Source organism: Salvelinus sp. IW2-2015, unplaced genomic scaffold (genome assembly GCF_002910315.2).
Source record: "Salvelinus sp. IW2-2015 unplaced genomic scaffold, ASM291031v2 Un_scaffold1141, whole genome shotgun sequence".
In the NCBI taxonomy this organism is placed as follows: Eukaryota; Metazoa; Chordata; class Actinopteri; order Salmoniformes; family Salmonidae; genus Salvelinus; species Salvelinus sp. IW2-2015.
The window spans coordinates 31473-55480 of record NW_019942752.1 but is presented as its reverse complement, the minus strand read 5'-3'; the positions used below and the strand labels follow the sequence as shown (position 1 = coordinate 55480).

At 42.3% G+C, this 24008-nt stretch overlaps 2 protein-coding genes across 3 annotated transcripts in view; one reads left to right on the top strand and one right to left on the bottom strand.

The window, feature by feature from the left end:
- Positions 1-2385: 2385 nt before the first annotated feature.
- Positions 2386-5984, bottom strand: LOC112069885 (cystatin-like). The gene is made up of 3 exons (XM_024137277.2): positions 5508-5984; positions 3183-3284; positions 2386-2695 (listed from the first exon to the last, which is right to left on the bottom strand). Exons 1-3 carry the CDS (start codon positions 5715-5717, stop codon positions 2615-2617), a joined length of 393 nt encoding a protein of 130 aa, XP_023993045.1. The 5' UTR covers positions 5718-5984; the 3' UTR covers positions 2386-2614.
- Positions 5985-6580: 596 nt separating this feature from the next.
- ephx5 (epoxide hydrolase 5) overlaps positions 6581-24008 on the top strand; it is a 21985-nt gene continuing 4557 nt past the window's right edge. Inside the window, exons 1-8 of one of the 2 annotated variants that reach the window (XM_024137274.2) lie at positions 6581-7102; positions 8649-8874; positions 10543-10723; positions 10949-11158; positions 12942-13071; positions 14332-14555; positions 16394-16502; positions 16907-17032. In XM_024137274.2, coding sequence (XP_023993042.1) covers positions 7080-7102; positions 8649-8874; positions 10543-10723; positions 10949-11158; positions 12942-13071; positions 14332-14555; positions 16394-16502; positions 16907-17032 — 1229 coding nt within the window. In that variant the 5' untranslated portion in view covers positions 6581-7079. The remainder of the gene's footprint in view (positions 7103-8648; positions 8875-10542; positions 10724-10948; positions 11159-12941; positions 13072-14331; positions 14556-16393; positions 16503-16906; positions 17033-24008) is intronic. The other variant, XM_024137275.2, reaches the window with a different exon arrangement.

The following is a 24008-nucleotide window of genomic DNA, read 5'->3' as shown; positions in this document are numbered from 1 at the left end:
AGGATGGGCTCTATGAGATAGCACTGACAGAGGAGATTTACGATGTCTTTGGGTAATGAAGCCTAAAGAGCATTCCAGATAGTAAAGGTAATGTTTTTGTGCTATACCGTACCAGGGTGAGACGGGTTCCAGTTTGGAGTAGGAGGGGGCCAGACACTGGTCTTTACAATGAGAACTGTTGACACAGCAGTAACTGTCTGCTATGTTTTATAGATATCTTTCATACAAATCTTAACCTTTGTGCACTGTTCCTAAGATCTGTGGTTCGTCATGTAAGTTCAGTGGGGTGTATCTTGGCTATAAAAGATCTTTGTATTTTTCTGTAGTCACTCTCAATGGTTCATTATAGATAGTGAATTGTTGAAAGTCAGGCTAAAGCTTAACGCTTATTAAAGATGTAGTTTAAGTATAGCACAACAGGAAGAAGCATAGCACAATTACAGCAGCCATTAAGGTTTTAAATGATATCACTGAAGCCCTTGACAAAAAACAGCACTGTGTCTCACTTTTTATTGATCTCTCTAAGGCTTTTGATACAGTTGATCATGATATACTAAGGCAGAGATTGTTGAGTGTAGGTCTTTCGGAGCATGCAGTTGCATGGTTTGCTAACTATCTGTCTGATAGAACTCAGTGCACTCAATTTGATGGGCTTATGTCTGTTAAATTGTCTGTCCTTAATGGTGTGCCCCAAGGCTCTGTACTTGGTCCTCTCTTATTCACTATTTATATAAATGATTTAGACAAAAATGTCCAAAATGCACAACTTCATTTTTATGCTGATGATACTGTTATTTACTGTTGTCCCTCGTCTCTTACAAAAGCTTTCCAGAACTTGCAAACTGCTTTTTATACTGTTCAACATACCTTGTGTCAATTGAAGCTTATCCTCAATACTGACAAAACTAAACTAATGGTGTTTTCTAATGCAAGAAATAGACCTCTGAATCTTTCACCTATTACTACCTGTCAGGGCAAGGAGATTGAGGTTGTAACCTCATAAATATCTTGGAATTCTAATTGATGACAGCCTCTCTTTTAAATTGCATATTCAACTTACAAAAAATTGAGGCTGAAATTGGGATTTTATTTTAGGAATAAGGCCTGTTTTTCTTTTGAAGCCAGAAGGAGGCTACATTTATGCCTTTACTAGACTATGGGGATATTTTATATATGAATGCTTCCGCTCAGTGTTTGAGATCAATTGACACTCTTTACCATGGCACTTTGAGATTTATTTTAAACTGCAAAACCCTTACGCACCACTGCACTTTGTATACCAGGGTTGGCTGGCCTTCTCTAGTCACTCGTAGGAGATTTATTTATCCTGCTAACTGTTCCAAATGTCCGAACTGAATTTGGTAAAAGGGTTTTTATGTACTCTGCGCCATCGTCTTGGAACACCTTAAAACACTTTTAAACTGGAAGAACTTTTAAGATTTTGAGGCTGATTCCCTGACCTGTCAATGTTTTTAATTTGCTCTTTTTGATTTTGTTATACTCTTGTGAATTAAATGGTTTTTACTAGATTACTTGTAGTTTTTCCATGTCTGTCTGTAATTTTTGTAATGACTTGGTGCTGCCTATCTTGGCCAGGACGCTCTTGAAAAATAGATTTTAAATCTCAATGAGCGCTTGCTGGTTAAATAAAGGTTAAATAAATTAAAATTAAATAACTCTGACTTGTGTGTAGTTTGTAACTCTCCTCATTTGGTAAAACAGAAAGATAACTCCACCAAGGACAAGTACGTTAGGGTCTAGTTTGACAAAGACACCTCACAAGAACTCAACTGGCAGCTTCATTAAATAGTACCCGCAAAACACCAGGCTCAACGTCAACACTGAAGAGGCGACTCCGGGATGTTGGCCTTCTAGGCAGAGTTGCAAAGAAAGCCATCAGACTGGCCAATAAAAAGAGATTAAGATGGGCAAAAGAACACAGAAACTATGTAGAAGGCCAGCATCACAGAGTCAAACTGACAGAGCTGGAGGGGGATCTGCAGAGAAGAATGGGAGAAAAGCCCCGTTAATACTGGTATGCCACGCTTGTCGAGTCATACAAGACTAGAGACTGTAGTGGCTGCTTCAAAGTACTGAGTAAAGGGTCTGAAAACTGAATAGCTATGCAAGTGTGATATCAATTTAATACATATCAATTTCATTTTTAATACATATGCAACAGAGTCTAAACCCGTTTCCGCTTTGTCATTATGCTTTGTGTTGGATGCATGAGCCTTTATAAAACGTATMTTGTCCATCATGTCCTGTGAATCATTGGGTGTGACTGACCGAGGGTTATATTTCTCAACCTTGTGCTATTTGTCACAAAACGTGTCCATCTAAGATTTGTTCATCTGGCAACAAGATGAAGTAAATAACCACATGTAGATGTAACAAACCATTTCTTTATTTAGTTCAACTGTTGCATAGAGTTTACAAACCATTTTAATACATTTTCAAAACAGAAGTTATTTTATTAGTGTGGGAATGCATAAAGTTAGAAAATTATTAGTTTGATTCTTGTTTATGATATATTTCAGAGGTTGACCAGCATTAGTAATACATAACACTAGTTATAGGGAAGACTAGACCAAGTCTTCTCTCCTTTAGGTCTTTACGGCTGGCAGACATTCTTGATCAACTGGCTCGCTCCCATCCAGGGGCGGCTCCACACCTCAAAGATGCACTGGTAGGTCTGAGGAAACATGAAGCAACACGAGTTGGCATGATCAAACACCCATTCAGCAGCATACCACCTGACAAAAGGTTTGTTGGAAATTGCATCTGACTGCCTGAGCTACAAATCACCTTGCATCATAAACACATTTATTATTTGTACAGTAGTTAGGCAAAATGTACCCACAATGAATCATGGTTTTGATGCTCTTAAACACTGCCAACAGACATTCATCTATAGAAATCTCACCTGAAACTTCCCTTTGCAAAGGAAGCAATTTGTAAAAAAACCAAAACTGAACCAATAGTGAAATGGGTAACACGTTAAAAGTAGGATTTACTAACAGTTTATAAGTAGTTTATTGGTTACCAATGTGATCCCTGTTGGTAACAGGTTATAAACTAAAAATGGACCATTCTTAAGCTGTACATATAGGAAGCACTGAGCTGAAGTGCCAGTGTTAACACAAACAGATCTGGGACCAGACTAGCCTTGTGGTCCTTACCTCAGCTGGGGCCGGATGCACAGCGCAGTCCTTCACGCCTCCCTTCCTGCACAGGGTCCTGGCCATCTGCACTGTGAAGATGTACTTCATCCCAGCTACCACCTGTAAGCAGAGGATGGTCAGCACATCAGACCACAGACATAGAAATCCCCCATCTTGAATGAGGAACCTGTTCTAGTGATTCTATTTCTATGGCTAGAACTGAACTACTAAAAAACAGTGCATATGACTGCATGGTTTAAAAAGGAGTCTCCTGCATAATGTCAAGTGAGCATTGTTCACTGAGCCAGAGGGTACATAGGGCAAATGGGCATCTTATAATCACATGAGTCCTAGCGTGTTCACTCCCGACAATAGGCTCCCATTGTCTCCACTCATCACCAACTATGTAAGGGATCAACGAGGGGCTATGCGTTCTATGGAAAACAATGAACGACGTGGAAGGCGACACTATAGCGGAGTGGAACTGACCTTGACCGGAGTTTATTTTCCAGAGAATGGATAGAACCCCGAGTTGATTATTCCTTTTACATCAAAGCTATAATTTACCACAACAAGTGTGTTCACCATCCAGCGAAGTAGCTAGCAAGTTGACTAGACGGCTACAGTAGTTGCCGTGGTAACCCAACAAACAGACTTGCTTGTTTAGCTAACCATCAAACCTAGCTTGCTATTATGAAAACCAAATTCAACAAGACCAATACGGTTTTCAATTTTGCGTTCAAAAGTAGCTCAAACTAAAAAAAAATGTAACTAAAACAATTTAATTCTATGGTTCAAACATACCCTGCGTTATAGGGAATTATACAAACGGGTGGGTCTAATTGGATGCTGGAAAAACCGCATTCCAGACATTGTTTATTCCACAAATTAGCACCAGCTAAAGGTAGGACGTTGACATGCCCATTTAATCTGTTCCATCTGACTGCGCAATCCACTTTCTCCAATCCACATTCTCGTAAACCCAGCCAGGCAGTTTATAAACTTGATCCACTGTAAAAATCTCCCATTTCTTTTAGACCGGTATTTGATTTTCAACAGCGGACATTTGTATAAACATTGCTGTCTGTCTCCAGCAACGAGAAGAGAGTTTCTCAGCCAGTCGAAATCATGAAGCAGCTGGTGTAAAGAGTGTTGCTTCCGTCCCTCTCCTCACCCCTACCTGGGCTCGAACCAGGGACCCTGTGCACACAACAACTGCCTCCCACAAAGCATCGTTACCTTTCGCTCCACAAAAACCACTTCAAGGTCTCAGAGCAATTAACGACACCGATTGAGTCACTATTAGCGCGCACCTCGCTAACCATTTCACACCGGTTACACTGGCATAGTTTTTAATGGATATGTAAAGAAATACAGGTCAAATTAAATGCAGCTAGTTTGCTGGTTTTACAGCTTCAATTTGAAGTGATTGTGTTAGCTAGTTCCTCTGAACAACAGTGTCCTGACAAGAGAGCACATCACCTATGCCAGGTGAAATCGCACAGCACTATAGCTCATTATTAAGTGTGTATCCAAATTCAATGTCACAAGAAAACGTAAAGGCAAATCGTTTGCTGTTATTCTGTCTTCATTGTTTGACGTTACTAATTTAGCCATAGTTGGCTAGCAAGCAAGCAGGGGATAAGAACGTTACCAACTAGTATTGCAATGGAACATTTTGAACGAAAGACCAGCCGGCTTGGGCAGCAACCTTAGACTTGTCGGGACTACATCTTGTGAAATAATTAAATTTATTTTGATGATTCATACAGTTATGAAAATATGTCAATCAATATTTGAATATGTTAGTAACTCGTTGTATACAAGTGATAACGTCCTCGATGCCGGTGTTAAGGATATATTGGCACGGTTTCCCGGTCCTTTACTTCCTCTCGGGCCTAACACCTGTGCCAATATCCAAACACTGGTTTCTCAGGCAAAATGCAAAAATCCTGTCGGGTGTGATCGAGGCGTGAAGTTAGTTAGCTTGCTACTTCCAGACACAAATGAGAGAACATCTGATCATTCCACTTGCACAGGCTGAGCTGGTTAGGCTGTTATCTGGAGCGTTGGTGACCAACTGTGCTGCTGGCAACAATTTAATTACGTTTTTGGCCGACGTTWACTGACACCGGTCAWWTTCGACATATGAWTTTACGAATTCACATCATTAGTTATTCTACCTCTGCCACACATACGAGATTGTCCTGAAATCAGAGTAGATAGCCAGAGTGAATTTAGGTATTGAACAGCGGAATGAAAAACAAGAAAACTACGCTACACAACGAACGATCAACATTGACGTCATTCAACTAATGGAAGGGTCTATAAAAAGGGACTGACCTGTTTCTGAGCCTTGACAACRTTGGCCACCTGCCWAACATACAMGTCGTTTGTTCRCTTGTTGTWTTCGGCCACCGCGAACTMCAGCGCGTCTCTGGTAGRGGGGTCGTTCATATRTYCGTCCACGYCGCCCCCCGGTATCCCATCGGCGCTCGCCACGATGAATGCCACCGCGAGCAAAGGAACGACGATCTTCCAATTCATGAGCATTTTTCCCGTCTGATCTCGGTCTTTATTGCAACTCCGATCGTATCAAGTAACGTTACACCACAACAAATCCTCGCCTCCGACGACTTTTATATAAACGCGGTGACGTCACTTCTGCTTGACGAGGGGTGGGGCTTAATTATTAGTGGAATCAATATCAACACAAAAGCGACCGCCTCTATCACACCGACAATGAACTTGCGCAATTTGTGAAAAATGGGACGCATGGGCGCAACAGTTAAACGTTCACCTTCTGTTACTACTTCTGTCAAGCCATTTAACAAATACAGTTCGGTGCAAAAGTTCGATAAATCCAACGTGTGCACCACAGAACGAATTGCCTCTGCAACCCAATGCTGCAATGCAAACGCAGCTCTCCATTGGAAATGAATGTACTTCTAGTGTACCAAAACGCAATAATAACTATTGGTGTCCTCGAGGCCTAAAAGAGTAGGACCCAAGAGATATCACGTAGCTAACTAGAGTTTCCCATTTTGCAGAGCGGCTTACCCCGTTGATTTGCTTGGTTGTAGGCTAAGCTAAATAATTCATTATGGAAAAATATTATGAAACGTAATGAGAACCTGCACACCAATGGCTGTCAAAACTCTAAATCTCTGTAAGTGACACTAAACTAAATAGGACTAGGCTTTATTGGCTTTAGGGATGATTGGCTATTTATACAGTCTAGCATTAGGCCTACTGTTAGACGTTCCCAAACTCATTCCACTGAGGACGGAGTGTCTGCCGCTTTTATATTTCTTCTTTCGATTAAGATCTAGACAACCAGGTGGGGGTAGTTCATTAGTAATTAGTGACCTTAATTCATCAATCAAGAACAAGGTTAGAGCGAAAACCCGCAGACAACCTGCCCTCCTTGGAATGAGTTTTACATGGAGCTAGGCTATATTCGTGATTTGACTTCTGTGCTTGTTATTTAGCCTATGGTGACTGGCCTTTGATGATACAAACCTGAGAAATGAAATTAGAATTAAGAATTGTATTTTCTTATCATCCTGGTCATAATGTCAATAGTCCAGTGAAATTGTGCTTTCAAGAAAACTGGCAACCCGGGGGGAAAAACGAGGTCAAATCATGACGTCAGTGGTCTGATTTTCAAATCGMAAAGTCTGAGTTTGAGAAAGGTGCGCTGCGCAGTGTCCCGACTTCGAATTCCAAGTTGGATTACCGTTCAAAAAGATTTTCCCAGCTAGAGCTAATTTTTCTCGAGTTTCCAGTTGACCTGAAAGCACTGAAGTCGGAGATTTCCGAGTTCAGCTGATTTGAATGCCGCAAACGTCCAGACTTCGGTCAATGACGCACAGAGAGGAGCGCACATTGGAACTGCAGGACTCTTGAGTAACCATGCAGACWATTGAAGTTCTGAAGTGAGTCGTTTTTTATGTGGATAAATAGGGCGTATTTAACCAAACCATTGCGTAAGAGTATATTCATCGCCTATAGATGTGATTAAGACTAAATAGGTCAATGGAACGCAGCCAGTCGGGATAGAAGAAGGACGGTGGATTGGCGGCACACGTTCAACAAACAAAGTGGATATTCGTCAAATCGTGGTCGATGTATTGTAACAGGCCCACACTTTGGTTACCAATGTTCGATTTTGGATATATTTGGCTGTTTTCGATGCGTAACGTTTAGAAATCGTCCCTTTTCAGGTTTAGAAGAAMTGACCGCAAAATGCTAACTCKCATTTGTATAAACTGGTAYCATAGRTAGGATAGAGAAATCTGGGTTTGGAGGCGTGTCGTTTTTAAAGGTGCARATGTAGAAATCGCTTCGCCATTTTCTGGTTGCAAAACTTCTAATAGTTCGCCTAATGTCAGTTTTATTTGACMACAAGCAAGTATGGAACGATGATTTTCTACACTATTTAAACAGTTGTGAAATATATTTTCCATTACCACATATAGMAATATCAGCTGCTTGAACCTTGTGMACAAAACACCAAGTAAAAAGATGCATAGAAATGTCGCACATAGAACATATCTACTGCTTCTTAGACTTGCTTTCAATGAGAATGACAGATGTTGGGTTGCCCAAAAAGTGATGTTTTGCAGCTTTAACTGTGATTGGTGATGACGACATGAAAATATATTAGGGTTGACATCCATACAAGCATTTTATTCCGATTTTTACCTCTGAAATACAATTTTTTCCCCTGGGGGGCAATGAGTAGGTTTGGGAGGTTGAATTAAATAGTTAAATTCCCATGTGTCAAAATAAAAAAACAAGTTAAATGGGTTTCCATCGCATTTTCAACTACTGATAGTTTTGTAAGAAGACATGTTTTGCTATATAGCGAATCTCTGGTTTTGGCAACAGCTCGTAGATACGGTGTGGGTAGGCGCTGCCTACATAATGAGAGCAAGTTTGTTTATATGTAAGACGGAAGCCAAGCTAAAAACGAATTTGCCTACATGGTGAGATTATTATGGACAAAAGAGCGAAATGTTTATTTGTCAAATGGCAGCCAAGCATTGATGATCATTTCACCAGAATAATACCCTCGTTATATATTGGAACGAGGCATCAAATTCATCACCTTGCACTTTAATCATAATTGATTGAATCGCTAGCCTAATAAACTGTATGCTTTCCCAACGAGTAGTAGTGAACGGACCAAACGACATGGCATTGCTTGATTATGATGGTTATTATATCAATATTTGCGCATTAAAGCATTTCCACCGACATTTCTCGCATAATTCATTTTACAGACAAAAAGATCGCACCTTGTCTAGCGTGTTTTGTCGACATTTAGAAAGTTTACCAACTAATGTTCAGTGTTATTCAGGCCTGTCGTTATGTTGTTTTAATATGTACTTTACTCGCATAGAAAGGTTGAATGGAAACCTGGTTTGTGATGCTAACATGTTTTTTAATTTCCGGGTTGTTTGTGTGTTGGGATTCCAGACAGGCCCTCTCCAGCCTGGATCCTACCCAGCAGCAGCAGCTCTTGGTGGCCGGGTCTGCGGTGGCCGTGGGCGGGCTGCTGACCTGTTATTACTGGGTGTATCAAGGGACGAAGACCAAGCGCATTCCAATAGGGGATGGGTGGTGGGGGGCAGGAGAGAAGCCTCAGTCAGAGGATGAGAAGGTTTTCCCCTTTCAGGTCCAAACTTCCGATGAGGAGATACAGGTAGGATAATAAGGGGGTGAAACTTTATATCAAGTTCATAATTGCTGCAAGTCTTACTGTCAGTTTCCACTGGGCATAAACTGGTTCWGTCCACTTTGTTTTAACTTAATTTTCCAACATATTGTGACATGGAATCTACATGTAAAATAAATTCAGATTTGAAAGAAGTAAACTGTTGTTTTGAGGGTGAAATTTCAGCCACAGGATTATGTCATCATGGTAACCAAATTTCAACAGGCAATTGTATAACATATGTTTKATTCARTTGTATATTTAAAACAATGTCAGATCATCAACATTTCTATCCACTGTCGGGGAAAAAACAAAGGAAAAACACAATAGGCTGGGCAGCACCTCCTGTTGGAGAATTGATGTATCTACAGCTACCCTTTGGTATCCCATCCAGGGTATTAACCAAGCCCAGACATTATATTTGACACAGACTATTACAAATGTGCTATCTCGAGAAGGATTGTTGTGAGATCTCCCAGTTAAAAACGAAATAGATTCACTGTCGCTATTAAAGTCATTCCAAAGGGAAGGTTTAACAGAGCAAATGTAACAGGACCCTACTTTATCTCTCATACATCATCAATGAGACTATTTAGCCCGGTATAGCATTAGTAAAATCATCAACAGCTATTGGTTCAATTCAACCCAGAATTTAATTAAACATAGACAATAAAATTGGCCAAGTGTTTCAAGCTCTGGTTGATGTAAAATTTAGTGATATTGATTTGTTTGGTTGTCAACGCAATGTATCTTCTGCTTGTATAGTTTGATCTGTGCCAATGACAGGAGGGATAGTGACCAATAGCAGGATAAATAGAAACTAATATATACATGTAAACAGGATGAATAGTGATCAGTAGCAGGATCAATGTATATATTACTATCAGTATCCATGTAAACAGGAGGGATAGGGACCAGTAGCAGGATCAATAGATGGTAGTGGCAATCAATAATCAACAGCCATTTAACAGACTAATACATTTAATCAATGATACATTTAGCAGCAGCGTAAATTGACTGAGCGGGTGGAGTCCTGTGGATGGACATAGAGTCCGTGTGGATAGTCTGTGGGGAGGGAGAACAGTATCTGTTAGCCATTTGATAGTGTCATGGCCAGGCGATAGAAGTTGTTTTGTAGTCTGTTTGACTGGACCTTGATGCAACAGTGCCCCCTGCTGGACAGGGAGCATGGAGAACAGTGATCCTCAACTGCAATCTTGGTCATTTGGTTCCGCTATCAGATGAAGCACAGTGATAATACATTAATCTGTTGTATAAATAAACTAAATATCGGACATTGTCTTCCCAATTTGCAGTAATATACATTTCGGTAACAATTAAACCAAAAACCAGACATTGTTTTTACAATGGAATTTGGTTGTGCTTTTAGATGGTTGAAAGCGTAGTGACAACACATTGGAAATTCAACTAACTTTTATCTTTTTGAGTGAGTGAGTATAGGTTGTATTCTCATTGATCAACGTCTCAACTAAATATTACCCAATTATTCATGTTGAAATGACGTGGTGTGCCCAGTGAGTTATGGCTGAGTATCTTTGAATTTCATGTGAAAATCAAGGGAACATGTAACTTTGTATGACCACAACAGGCCTAACACAGGTCTTCCTCCTCCATCATCATCTTCCTCCTCTACAGGACTTGTATGACCGTATTGACAGAACCCGGTACACTGAACCCCTGGAGGACGCCGGTTTCCAGTACGGCTTCAACTCCACCTACCTGAAGAAGGTGGTCTCCCACTGGAGGCATCAATTTAACTGGAAGAAGCAGATTACAATACTCAACAAGTACCCTCAATTCAAAACCAATATCGAGGGTTAGTAGGCCTTGATGATCACATCATGATCTTTATAGTGCCAGTTTCTGTCTCTCACTCTGTTTGGAAATTTGTCAGACATAATCATGAAAGTCAGTTTAAAAATAATAATGTTGATCTAAAGAATAAGGCCTTTATAAAAGGCTCATACATGCTTCTAACAAGTCCCCCCAATGTTTTACCCACTGCTCCCCATCCTCTAACCCCTGACTCCTCTTCCTTCAGGACTGGACGTACACTTCATCCATGTGCGTCCACCTCACCGTGAGGGCCAGAGGGTGTTGCCTCTAATGCTGGTGCATGGCTGGCCTGGCTCTGTCTATGAGTTCTATAGGATCCTGCCTTTACTCACTGACTCGCTGGACAGTCTGGCTTTCGAGGTCATCTGCCCCTCRATCCCAGGATATGGCTTCTCCCAGGCSCCTCGTAAGCAAGGTGAGGACTCGCTTATGGGGCATAAGCATTCTCTAAAGCAGGGGTGTCAAACTCATTCTGCCGCCGGGGCCGCTTTCGGTCTTCAACGAMGTCCAAACGGCTGCACTGAAAATGTGTTATTTATATATACATCCTCACCGTCAATAACTGACTGCCTAGCTTTCATTCAGGTGAATATTAGCGAGCTGGACACAGTCAAGAAACTGTACAAATGTACACTGAACAAAAATGTGAATGCAACATGCAAAGGGTTGGTCCCATGTTTCATGAGCTGAAATAAAATAACCCAGACATTTTCCAAAAAGCTTATTTCTCTCAAATGTTGTCCACAAATTAGTTTACATCCCTGTTACTGAGCATTTGCCAAGATAATCCACCCACCTGGCACGTGGCATATCAACTTACTGATTTAAACAGCATGATCATTACACAGGTGCACCTTGTTTTGAGAACAATAAAAGGKCACTCTAAAATGTGCAGTATTGTCACACAACACAATGATGCAGATGTCAAGTTTTGAGGGCGTGTGTAATTGGCTTGCTGACGGCAGGAATGTCCACCAGGAATGTCCACCAGAGCTGTTGCCAGAGAAGTGAATGTTAATTTCTCTACCATAAGCTGCCTCCAACATTGTGTTAGAGAATTTGGCAGTACATCCAACCTGCCTCACAACCACAGACCACCTGTAACCGTGCCAGCCCAGGACCTCTACAACCAGCTTCGTCACCTGTGGGATCGTATGAGACCAGCCACCTGGACAGCTGAGTAAACTGTGGGTTTGCACAACCGAAGAATTTCTGCACAAACTGTCAGAAACCGTCTCAGGGAAGCTCATCTGCATGATCATCGTCCTCACCAGGGTCTTGACCTGACTGCAGTTTGGCGTCGTAACCGACTTCAGTGGGCAAATGCTCACCTTAGATGGCCACTGGTATGCTGGAGAAGTGTGCTCTAAATGGATTAACCCAGGTTTCAATTGTTCCGGGCAGATGGCAGACAGCATGCATGGTGTTGTGTGGGCGAGCGGTTTGCTAATGTCAACGTTGTGAACAGAGTAACCCATGGTGGGMTTATGGTATGGTCAGTCATAAGCTACAGACAACATTGCATTTTGTCCATGGCAATTTGAATACACAGATACRAGAGATGAGTGTAATGTTTACTGTTCATTTTTGTTTATTTCACTTTTGTATATTATCTACTTCACTTGCTTTGGCATTGTTAACATAAGTTGTGATTTGGTGTTAGTAATTTTAAAGTATATCGAGTTTGTCCAACCCTTCGCTGGCCAGATTAGACGGGGGCTGTATGTTTGACACCCCAATTCTAAAGAACTGTGATGGCATAGACCAGTTTTTGCAAATGGAAAAACACGTTCTGTCACATTGTTTGTTGCAAGAATTTGAGCTGGACATATCCATATATTCTGCTWAGTGACTTGTTATGTATCTCTATCTCGTTATATCATAACACCACAGTAATACAGGGTTAGGTTACAGTAACCCCATCATGACAGGCTGGATGTTTTGTAGAACCTAGAATAGCATTAAATATCCCACTAATACTGGTTTTCTCCTTTTTTTTTATTACTCAAGCAAGGAGATTCAAGGTTTTGTTTTATTTTCTGATTGTGGTAATTCATCTTTTTGTCTTTTTAACCCAGCCCTGTTTTGTAAAGTTACTATTAGTTCACTATACTAGGAATATATGAGTTAAGGGCTACGGTCTTCTGTGGTGTCATACTAATGTATCTGCTCTTCTTCTGTGGTGTCCCTCCCTGCAGGGTTTAACTCTCTGGCTGCAGCGAGGGTCTTCCACAAGCTGATGGAGCGTCTGGGTTTCTCAGAGTATTATCTGCAGGGAGGAGACTGGGGCTCACTCATCACTACTAACATGGCCCAGATGAAGCCAGAGTAAGAACAATTCTCCTCTTTTCTAGATAAGTGCACTTGCACATTCCCCGTCATGGATTTTAAAGCATATAATTGATGTAAGCATTGTCTGGAGTGAGTTGCCAGCAGTGTAATCCATGAGGGGGAAAAAGTGTACAGTATATAGACCCTTATTGCATGAACTCCATTCCATCTTCATATAGCTCAAATAAACAGCAAACTGGTTTCAAAACACAGATAAAGCAACACCTCGTGGGACACAACGCCTCTCCCCTATTGGACCTGGATAGTTTGTGTGTATGTATCGATATGTAGGCTACGTGTGCTTTTTTTTTTTTTTATTTTATGTAGTTCTGTTTCTTGAGCTGTTCTGTCTAATGATGTTCTGTATTATGTCATTCTGTATTGTGTTTCATGTTTTGTGTGGAACCCCAGGAAGAGTAGCTGCTGCTTTTGCATCAGCTAATGGGGATCCTGATAAAATACCAATACAATGAAAAGATCCTGCCTGTATGCACCTGTACACTTAGGAAGAAGGGTTTAAAACCAGGAAGCAGCATAAGAACTCCGAGTGGTTCAGCGGTCTAAAGCACCGCATCTCAGTGCTAAAGGCGTCACTACAACCACCCTGGTTCGATTCCAGGCTGTATCACAACCGGTCGTGATTGGGAGTCCGATAGGGCGGTGGACAATTGGCCCAGCGTCGTCCGGGTTTGGCTGGGGAGTCCGTCCATTGTAAATAAGAATTTGTTCTTAACTAGTTAAATAACAGACAGCCGTCCCCAATTCTCTCTCTAGTCCTTCCCCTTGGAACTCAAACCCTTTTGATATTTGTTGATCTGTTAGGTGGGAACAATATGGTGGAAGCACCTCCACAATACTGATTATACCTGTCCAGACCCTTCAGATACACAGCACCACCATTACACTGATTATACCTATCCAGACCCTTCATATCTGCAAATATCGAAGGGTTAGGGTGGCGTATCCCAATCTCTCTCCCGGGGACTCCAAGGTGTTCACATTTGAGTGTTTGCTGTACAGCTCTACACAGCTGATTTAACTCATCAAGTTTGAGTATTTTAATTAAGAGCAAAGAAAAACACAACGTGTCCCCCTTGTGGTCCCCAGGACTGAGTTTGGGAAACGCTAGGTCACGGGGACATTTAGTGTACACAGAATAACATGTCTTCAGAACATCAACACTGTAACCATCAAGCAGAAAGATTTCTCTGTTGGATGACCACACTCTTTATCTTCTCTTCCTGTGCTACTGTGTAGGTGTGTGAAGGGTCTCCACCTCAACATGTTAACTAGCAAACTGAGGGGGTTCGGTGTCCTGTTTTCCATCCTGATTGGCCGCTACGTGCCCTGGCTGGTTGGGTTCACCCGGGAYGATGTCAGAAGGRTGTTTGGTTCAGTAGGTTTCATGGAAAGGAACATCTATGAGATCATCAGAGAGACTGGCTACCTGCACATCCAGGGCACCAAGCCAGACTCCGCTGGTGAGAATGTCACAGCTTTATTTTACCTGATATTTCACCTGGCGTTTTGATGACCCACAACTCCCAGGCTTGTTGTTTGAGCATGAATGGACTGCTTTGTTGGTCAGTTTTTACCATCGGTCTGTAGTACTCCTAACACCACCACCACACACCTGGTGATATGCTTGATCCAGATTTGCTGCAGCTCTCTGTCCCCCTGATGGCTGAATCTTTAACCTGACGATTTATATCTGGTACTGGCACCAAGGTTTGGAAGACGGCCCATGTACTCCAACCTTCAAAGGTGGTGACCATTGTGCCCTAAATCATTATTGGCCTATTTCTAAACTTTCTTGCCTAGCTAAAGTATTAGAATCCTAAGATCTTTTGTGTCTTTGAAATGTATTTTAAATGAAATAAGTGGGTTTAGACCAGGTCATAGCACTAACTCTTCTGCATCCCTAGTTATAAATGATGTGGTTAACTGTCTGGATGAAAGGCAACATTGTGCTGCCCTCTTCAATGACATGTCAAAGGCTTTTGATACTGTTGATCACTCGCTGCTAATTCAGAGGCTTTCCTCAATTGTCCTAGACCAGGCTGCATGTAACGGGTTAAAACATTACAGATGTGAGTGCTATGGGTCGGTAGTCATTTGGCAGGTTACCTTGGCTGTTCTTGGGCACAGGGACTTTGGCGGTCTGCTTGAAACGTGTAGGTATTAGACTCGGTCAGGGAGCGGTTGAAAATATCAGTGAAGACACTTGCCGGTTGGTCAGCGCATGCTCTGAGTACACGTCCTGGTAGTCCGTCTGGCCCTGCGGCCTTGTGAATGTTGACCTGTTTTTAAAGGTCTTACTCACATCGGCAACTGAGAGCATGATCACACAGTCGTCTGGAACACAGTCGCAAAGAATGTGTAAAGTTAGGTTAAATATAAAACTGGAATTTTTCCAATACGCCTACTGTTCTAAACCCCACATCAATGTTATAGAAAACAAATTGAAAATATAGATYTGAKAAAACATACCGTAGCTGGTCCTCTGGAACAGCTGGTGCTCTCATGCAGATTTTTGTTCCACAAATAATGTCTAAGAACTATCTTCAAAATGTTTTTCCATTTTATGTTTTGGTGCCTCTAGGGCAATTCAGAAAGCTGAGTGATTTTTTATTTATTTATTTTACCGTTATTTTACCAGGTAAGTTGACTGAGAACACGTTCTCATTTGCAGCAACGACCTGGGGAATAGTTACAGGGGAGAGGAGGGGGATGAATGAGCCAATTATAAACTGGGGATTATTAGGTGACCATGATGGTTTGAGGGCCAGATTGGGAATTTAGCCAGGACACCAGGGTTAACACCCCTACTCTTACGATAAGTGCCATGGGATCTTTAATGACCTCAGAGAGTCAGGACACCCGTTTAACGTCCCATCCGAAAGACGGCACCCTACACAGGGCAGTGTCAATCACTGCCCTGGGGCATTGGGATATTTTTCAGACCAGAGGAAAGAGTGCCTCCTACTGGCCCTCCAACACCACTTCCAGCAGCATCTGGTCTCCCATCCAGGGACTGACCAGGACCGACCCTGCTTAGCTTCAGAAGCAAGCCAACAGTGGTATGCAGGGTGGTATGCTGCTGGCTGTGATGACCTTATTACCAATGAATGTGTTTTTTATGATCTTGTTTTTCTTTATTTATATTTTGTGTGTATTGTATGTATTTCAGAGCTGTAAAAGAGACCATGGTTTCAGTATGACTCCCTGGTAAAATAAATAAATGCACGGACACACAGACCTCTGATAGTTTAGCTGTAGTAGTCGTTCTAATCATATTGTGAAATGTCTCCCCCTGCAGGTTGTGGACTGAATGACTCTCCAGTAGGCCTGGCTGCTTACATACTGGAGAAGTTTTCAACCTGGACTGACTTCAACAACAGGGACTTGGAAGATGGGGGGCTGGAGAGGTACAAGCTACAGTTCAGCTTGTTTACTTTGGGTTGTGAGTGGAGAAATATATACTTTTTAGGGGGTAAATATATTGCTGTCCCATCAATTACTCTTAATCAAATAATGGTCAGATCTGCCAAAACTGTAAGGTAAACATTCAATACAACTTTATTTGTCGCAGCAAAACAATGATCCTAATCTATTTGCATGAACATGTTGCCTTGGTAGCACCCATTCACAGTCCAATTCACTTGACACCAAATGGGAAAATCACAAACTGAAAGAGGGACTACCTTTGTTCTATTCATCAGTGCACACCGTAGATAAACATTTACAACTGAAAAAGTGTTTTTATTGGAGAATGAATAAAACCCGGGGCTGTTGATTGGTTCATTGAGAAAGCCTGGTTCCTGTCTTTTAGGAAGTTCACCCTGGACGACCTGCTGACCAACATCATGATCTACTGGACCACCGGCTCCATCGTGTCCTCCATGAGGTTCTACAAGGAGAATTTAAAGACCAACATTGACAACAGACTGGATAATAAGTGAGTTTGTATGTGTGGTGTCATATGGTCCAGTATGACACGGGCTGTTCCTACAGGGCCTGTCCATTTAATATGACACGGGCTGTTACTACAGGGCCTGTCCAGTTTAATATGACACGGGCTGTTCCTACAGGGTCTGTCCAGTTTAATATGACACGGGCTGTTCCTACAGGGCCTGTCCAGTTTATGACACGGGCTGTTCCTACAGGGTCTGTCCAGTTTAATATGACACGGGCTGTTCCTACAGGGCCTGTCCAGTTTAATATGACACGGGCTGTTCCTTACAGGGTCTGTCCAGTTTATATGACGGGCTGTTCCTACAGGGTCTGTCCAGTTTAATATGACACGGGCTTGTTCCTACAGGGCCTGTCCAGTTTAATATGACACGGGCTGTTCTACAGGGCTTGTCCAGTTTAATATGACACGGGCTGTTCCTACAGGGCCTGTCCATTTTTAATATGACAGGGCTGTTCCTCAGGCCTGTCCAGTTTAATATGACACGGGCTGTTCCTACAGGGCCTGTCCAGTTTAATATGACCGGGTGTTCCTACAGGGCCTGTCCATTTAATATGACACGGGCTTTCCTACATGCCTGTCCAGTTTAATATGACACGGGCTGTTCCTAAAAACCAATAATAGACGCTATTTATAATACATGCAAGGGACGTATAGTACATTTTGTAGTTTTATGTGATCTTGCGGGACTTGAACCCATGATCATGCTTGCTTTGTGTTATGATAACAGGCTCCCAATAATGAGATGTTCCAGGTGTTGTTTTCTCCCTACTTTAGTTGAATGCACTGATTGGCAGACACTGCTAAAATGAGTGTCTGCTATGACTAAAAATGTAAATGTGTGGCTGTGTTTGTTAACCTGTCTCTCCTGTCCTCAGGACGGGGTGTATGTGCCTACAGGCCTGGCTGCGTTTCCCAACGAGCTAATGCACGTGCCCAGTCGTGGCCAGAGACAGGTTCAGGAACTCTACTCTACTCTTACATGCCCGAGGAGGCCACTTCGCTGCCTTCGAGGAGCCACAGCTCCTGGCTGACGACCTGCTGCAGTTTGTGAAGAAGGTGGAAGTTGTAGAGTTGATGGATACAAGAGGTCGACTCTCCACTCCTGCAAGTGCTGGAAAAAACCAACAGGACTGCAGAACTTGATAACACTACAGCTTGGAATTGTAGCTCTGTACTAAAAACATTTAAATGTTAATCTATGATAAAGTCAGAAGCACTGTCTGATTATCAGGTAATACTTTGTCAATCAGTGATGTTACAACTGCAATATGATCATGCTCAGTGATTGTGTTGGTGTAATATTAAGCCTATACAGTCAACATAATGGACCAATACTGTATCAAAAAATGAAATATCAGCACTTCAATACAGATTACAAATGTCTTCCAGATTGCACAACAACTGTGTGAAACAGCCTCAATCACAGATGTCTGTTCTCTCTCGTTGCAATAATGAAATACTGCTGTAATCATGTCTATTATGACGACCTGTAAGGCAGGATGTCAAACTCATTCTACAGAGGGCAAAGTGTCTGTGGTTTTCCTTTCAATTAAAACTAGACAACCAGGTGAGAGGAGTTCCTTACTAAATATACTTCAATGTGTTCCATTGAGCATGGTTTTTAGTCTAAGTCTAGATTTAGCCTAATCTATGTCAGGAAACCATGATGAATTTTCTGTGGACCCAGGAAGACTAGCAGTCACTAAGGCATCAGCTTATGAGGATCCAAATAAAGAAATTAAAAATTAACATCCAAGTCAATAATCACAAGACTTGACTATGTATGCTGCAAAATGTGTATAATTCAAATGAACCTTATAATTTAGTGATCCAGCTTAGATTACATACAGTACTGTATATTTCCAAAGATTGTTTCAGAAAAAATTTTAAACATTGAAACCAATACATTATACAGGTACAACAGATACAAGTAGGTATACAGTGCACAAAGTAACTTAGTATGGCTATATACAGTCAAAGCACCACACTGCTTTCAGTAAGCACATATACCAAGCTACACCAGACAACAATTCATTACAATCATTCTGTACAGGTGATGCCAGTCATTCATATAAACTCTATAGAACATAGTACCTGGACTGGGCTCAGGGTTACAGAGAGAGAATGTCCCTGGACTGGGCTCAGGGTTACAGAGAGAGAGTCGTCCTGGACTGGACTCAGGGTTACAGAGAAGGAATGTCCTGGACTGGGCTCAGGGTTACAGAGAGAAGTCGTCCTGGACTGGGCTCGGGGTACAGAGAGAGAGTCGTCCCTGGACTGGCTCAGGGTTACAGAGAGAGAGGTCGTCCCTGGACCGGGCTCAGGTTACAGAGAGAGAATGTCCTGGACTGGGCTCAGGGTTACAGAGAGAGAGTCGTCCTGGACTGGGCTCAGGGTTAAGAGAGAGAGTCGTCTGGACTGGACTCAGGGTTACAGAGAGAGAATGTCCCTGGACTGGGCTCAGGGTTACAGAGAGAGAGTCGTTCCTGGACTGGGTCAGGGTTACAGAGAGAGAGTCGTCCCTGGCCGGGCTCAGGTTACAGAGAGAGAGTCGTTCCTGGACTGGGCTCAGGGTTACAGAGAGAGAGTCGTCCCTGGACGGGCTCAGGGTTACAGAGAGAGAGTCGTTCTGGACTGGGTCAGGGTTACAGAGAGAGAGTCGTCCCTGGACTGGGCTCAGGGTTACAGAGAGAGTCATCCTGACAGAGAGAGAGGGGTAATGGTGTAACATGTCAATCCGCTCGGTCAACACCTCTGTCTGTAGTCACAAATCGTCAGTGCGATCTAGGATAGGTACCCTCTGTCCATATAATGTTAGTCTTTGTGACGTAAAAGGTCAAACTGACTTCAGATCAGCACTCCAGTTTGGCCTTTTAGATCAGCAGGTTTATATAGACAGGGGAACCTGATCTTAGATCAAGCGCTGGGCCATATGGACAAAAATCCTGGATAAAAATGAATAATACATTGATAAGATGAATGTACACCACAGTTTAAAATGATCATTTTTAAACTACTAGTTTGATGGTTGTATCATTAACAACCCCATATTAGGAAACTGAATTCAAACTTCACATCTCCTAGTATAGGCTACTTATCCTAATGAACGATAAGCAAAATGCCTCGATAAGTGATTCAGACAACTTTAATGTCCTCAGAGGCAATTCATATGGCAGCAGTCATAAAACAGATCACATTAAAAATAAATAGCAAAGGATATTTACAAGCAATTGGCAGGATTTGATCATATGGTGGCTGTCAATGACTTTCAGTTCATCCTAGCTTTCTCCTAGATCAGCATCCTACTCTGAGAAACGTTTTGTGATCATGGCTCCTGTCATCTCAAACTATGGCTGTGGTTGGAATCCTTTCATTGTCACTTGCTTTGATTGCCATGGGGTCTGAAACCAGACATAATCCTGCCAGTCAGTCTGCCCTCCTCCAGAGAGGGCCAGACCAGAGACAAAGGAGCAGTAACTTGTCTCTTCACCCGCGTGGGGACATTAACATCCAGTTTGGGCTGGAACACCCACGCCACGTCCTATGGGCAGAACCATGGCCTGTGCCGGACAGGTTTAGCGTCAGACAACAGGCTGGCCATGAAAGGCGTGCGGAAGAGCTACATAAGGCAGGAGAGATGGAGGCTCTGGTCACCGTCGGCTAGTTACCTTCTCCATGTTGACCTCGTACAGCTCTTGGGGAGGAAGGATTCACGGAGGAGGAGGAGCACGCAGGGACCCAGGGGAAGGCACTCCAGTTGTTAGAGAACCTCCTCAAGGTCTTGGAAGGTACGCTGGCACCACCTCCAGTCCAGGCTCCTGTGGCGGACTGACCGGGCTCCAACCCATCACCTCCTCATTCTGGGGGGAGAGAATGAGAGAGAGGCCTGGGGTCAAACAGCAACTCATAGACAACACTGCGCTAAGAGTAGGACTATTATAGGATGAAGTGCCCGGCCGGGCAGGACACACCAGCTGTTCCAGACAACTGTGATCATGATTTGACGAATATCACTTTGTTTGTTGAACGTGCCGCCAAAGCCGTCTTCTTCTCTCCCGACTGTCTGCGTTCCATTGACCTTTTAGTCTTAATCACATCTATAGGCATGAATATACTCTTAGCAATGGTTTGATTAATACGCCCTATTTATCCACATAAAGAACTACTCACTTCAGAACTTCAATAGTCTGCATGGTTACTCAAGAGTCTTCAGTTCAAAGTGCGCTCCTGTCTGTGCGTCAGTGATTGAAGTCTGGACGTTTGTCGCGTTAAATCAACTGTGAACTCGTTAATCTCCGACTTCAGTGCTTTCAAGAAGACTGGAACTCGGGACAAACGAGTTCGATGGGAAAATATTTTGAACGGTGATCCAACTCGGAATTCGAAGTCAGGACCTCACGCATTTTTTAGAGCTCAGAAGTTCCGACTTGAGATACTGACATGTTTTGATCTCGTTTTATTCCCGAGTTCTCAGTTGTCTTGAAAGCACCAATTTCACTAAACTATTGACATATGTCCGCAGTGATGATAAGAAATACAATTATTCATTCTAATTTCATTTCTCAGGTTTGTGGTCATCAATAACTTGAGGCCATTGACATATAACAAGCACAGAAGTCAAGTCACGAATATGCCTAGCCCATGTAACCACTGTCTAATGTCAAAGACACTGGTAACTTTAACTGTGGTCTAACAGTGGGCTTAATGCTAGAATGTATAAATAACCAATCTTCCTAAAGTCAATAATAGCCATAAGCCAAGTCCATTTAGTTTAGCGTCACTTATATAAAAACAAGAGAATTTATTTTTTTAAGAAATCCATTGCTGTGCAGGCTCTCATTTCTAATAATATTCCATTATGAGTTATATATCTGTAGCCTACAACCAAGCAAATAAAACGGGTATGCCACTCTAAACTGGTTTGACAGAAATGGTAGCAGAGGTGAATGGTTAACTTTTGTTGCACATAGACGATGCTACTTCATGTGGCGCAAATCTCATCTCGGTGTGATGGAGGCGTTAGGTTTTAAATTGAAGTGATTAGTGAATCAAGATAGCCCCACCCTCACAATCAGAATGACCGTAACACGTCATATAAAAGTCCGTCGGAGGCGAGGATTTGTTGTGGTGTAACGTTACTAGAAGATCGGAGTTGCAATAAAGACGCATATCAGACGGGAAAATGCCTCATGAATTGGAAGATCGTCGTTTTTTTGCTCGCGGTGGCATTCATCGTGACGAGGGCCGATGGGAAACCGGGGGCTCGTGAGACCAGATATGACACGACCCCGCTACCAGAGACGACGCTGAGAGTTCGCGGTGGCCGAATACACAACAAGGGAACAAACGACCGTAATGTTTGGCAGGGTGGCCAAGGTTTGTCAAAGCTCAGAAACAGGTCGTTCCTTTAAATATTTTTTATCAGTGAAAGAAGAACAAATGTTGGTCATCATTGTGTAGATGTTCTGTTGATAAAACGTTTACTTGAGACAAGGAGAACAGTGGAGACATAGGAACAGGTGGATAATTTTATAATAAGCCGTTTTATTTAAGTGTAAAGATCTCAGGCAAAAGTGCACGGCCCCTTCTGTCTAATTCTTACTGGAATCGTCGGAGAAGAGGCCGCTCTACACAGTACATACAAGATTATATAGACAAACTAGCAAAAGTGGTTGATCTTGAAAGTCCTGGGCTTCGATATGGTCGATCTGGGTTCGTGGGTAATCTGTTCGGCCTGAATGTCGACGTTTCCATTGGCCCTTCCCACAGTTCATTGTCTTATAGTCGCCATCCTGAGCATAATGCATATGCATTGTTTTAACAGAGTCCTATTCATGGGGGACGGGTTGAGTATGTGGGTCCTGTGGTTATTAACAAGGTACAAAAGTGGGGGTATGTGGGGGAATGGGTGGATGTTGTGCAAGTTTAATGCTTTATGTTTGAAAGTGGTTAAAACAAGTTACCAGTATCTTAACAATTCTTACATTCTCCACGGTTTGACAATATCTTAATATAAGACCAGTGAATTTATTAACGCACTTCATCTATTCTGATGCGGCAGAATGGTCAATGTTTCTAGTTAATGTACGACAACCTGTCGAATAAGGACCGGTGTCAGTAAACGTCGCCCAAAACCAGTTTGTTGCCAAGCAAAAGGTATCAACGCTCTAACATGAGGACAGCTGACCAACTCTTGCTAGGCAGTGGCGTAAACTTTAAAGTACTACTAAAAGAATTTTTGGGTTGTTTTTTTAGCTTTACATTTGATGACATACTCATTACAATTTCCCTGACCCCAAAAGTTTCGTTACATTTCAAATGCTTAGCAGGACGAAATGGTCAAGTTCCCTTATCAAGAGATCATCTACTTACTTCTACTCTGGGCATACTCATTAACACTAATGCTTAAGTTCATTCATTGTTGGCGTCGGGCCTCTGCCTATCAGTTAATGACAAATACAAGAGTGTGATCTCTGGTTTGCTTATTTTAAGGAAACTGAAATATTGTATACTTTACCTCAGTAGTATTTTTACTGGGTAACTAACGCATCATTTTCTCACTCTAGCTCAAGTGGAAAATTTGGGTACTTGTTCCAACTGCTGCTGGGCCGAGTAAAATGGTCAGTGAGGTGTAGCACTAATTTTGTCTCCGAAGTAGCTAGCCAAGCTAACCAACTACAGTTAAATCGCACCGACAATTGTTGTTGAATGTTGAATGACGAGACGGAGGCACTTGATGCGAGTAAACCAGTCTTGTTCAGTCATTGCAATACCTTCCGGTATCTTCAAGGCACACGTTATAAACACTCGACTTTGCAGTAATGAACATTACAACAGATGCATACTGTGCATATATAACCCATACAACTAATTGCATTTTGGTGGTCATTTCCAATGGAACGCTGCACTGGTGTGGTGCATATTTGGTATTTACTTGAACGTATGCGTTGAATGGTCT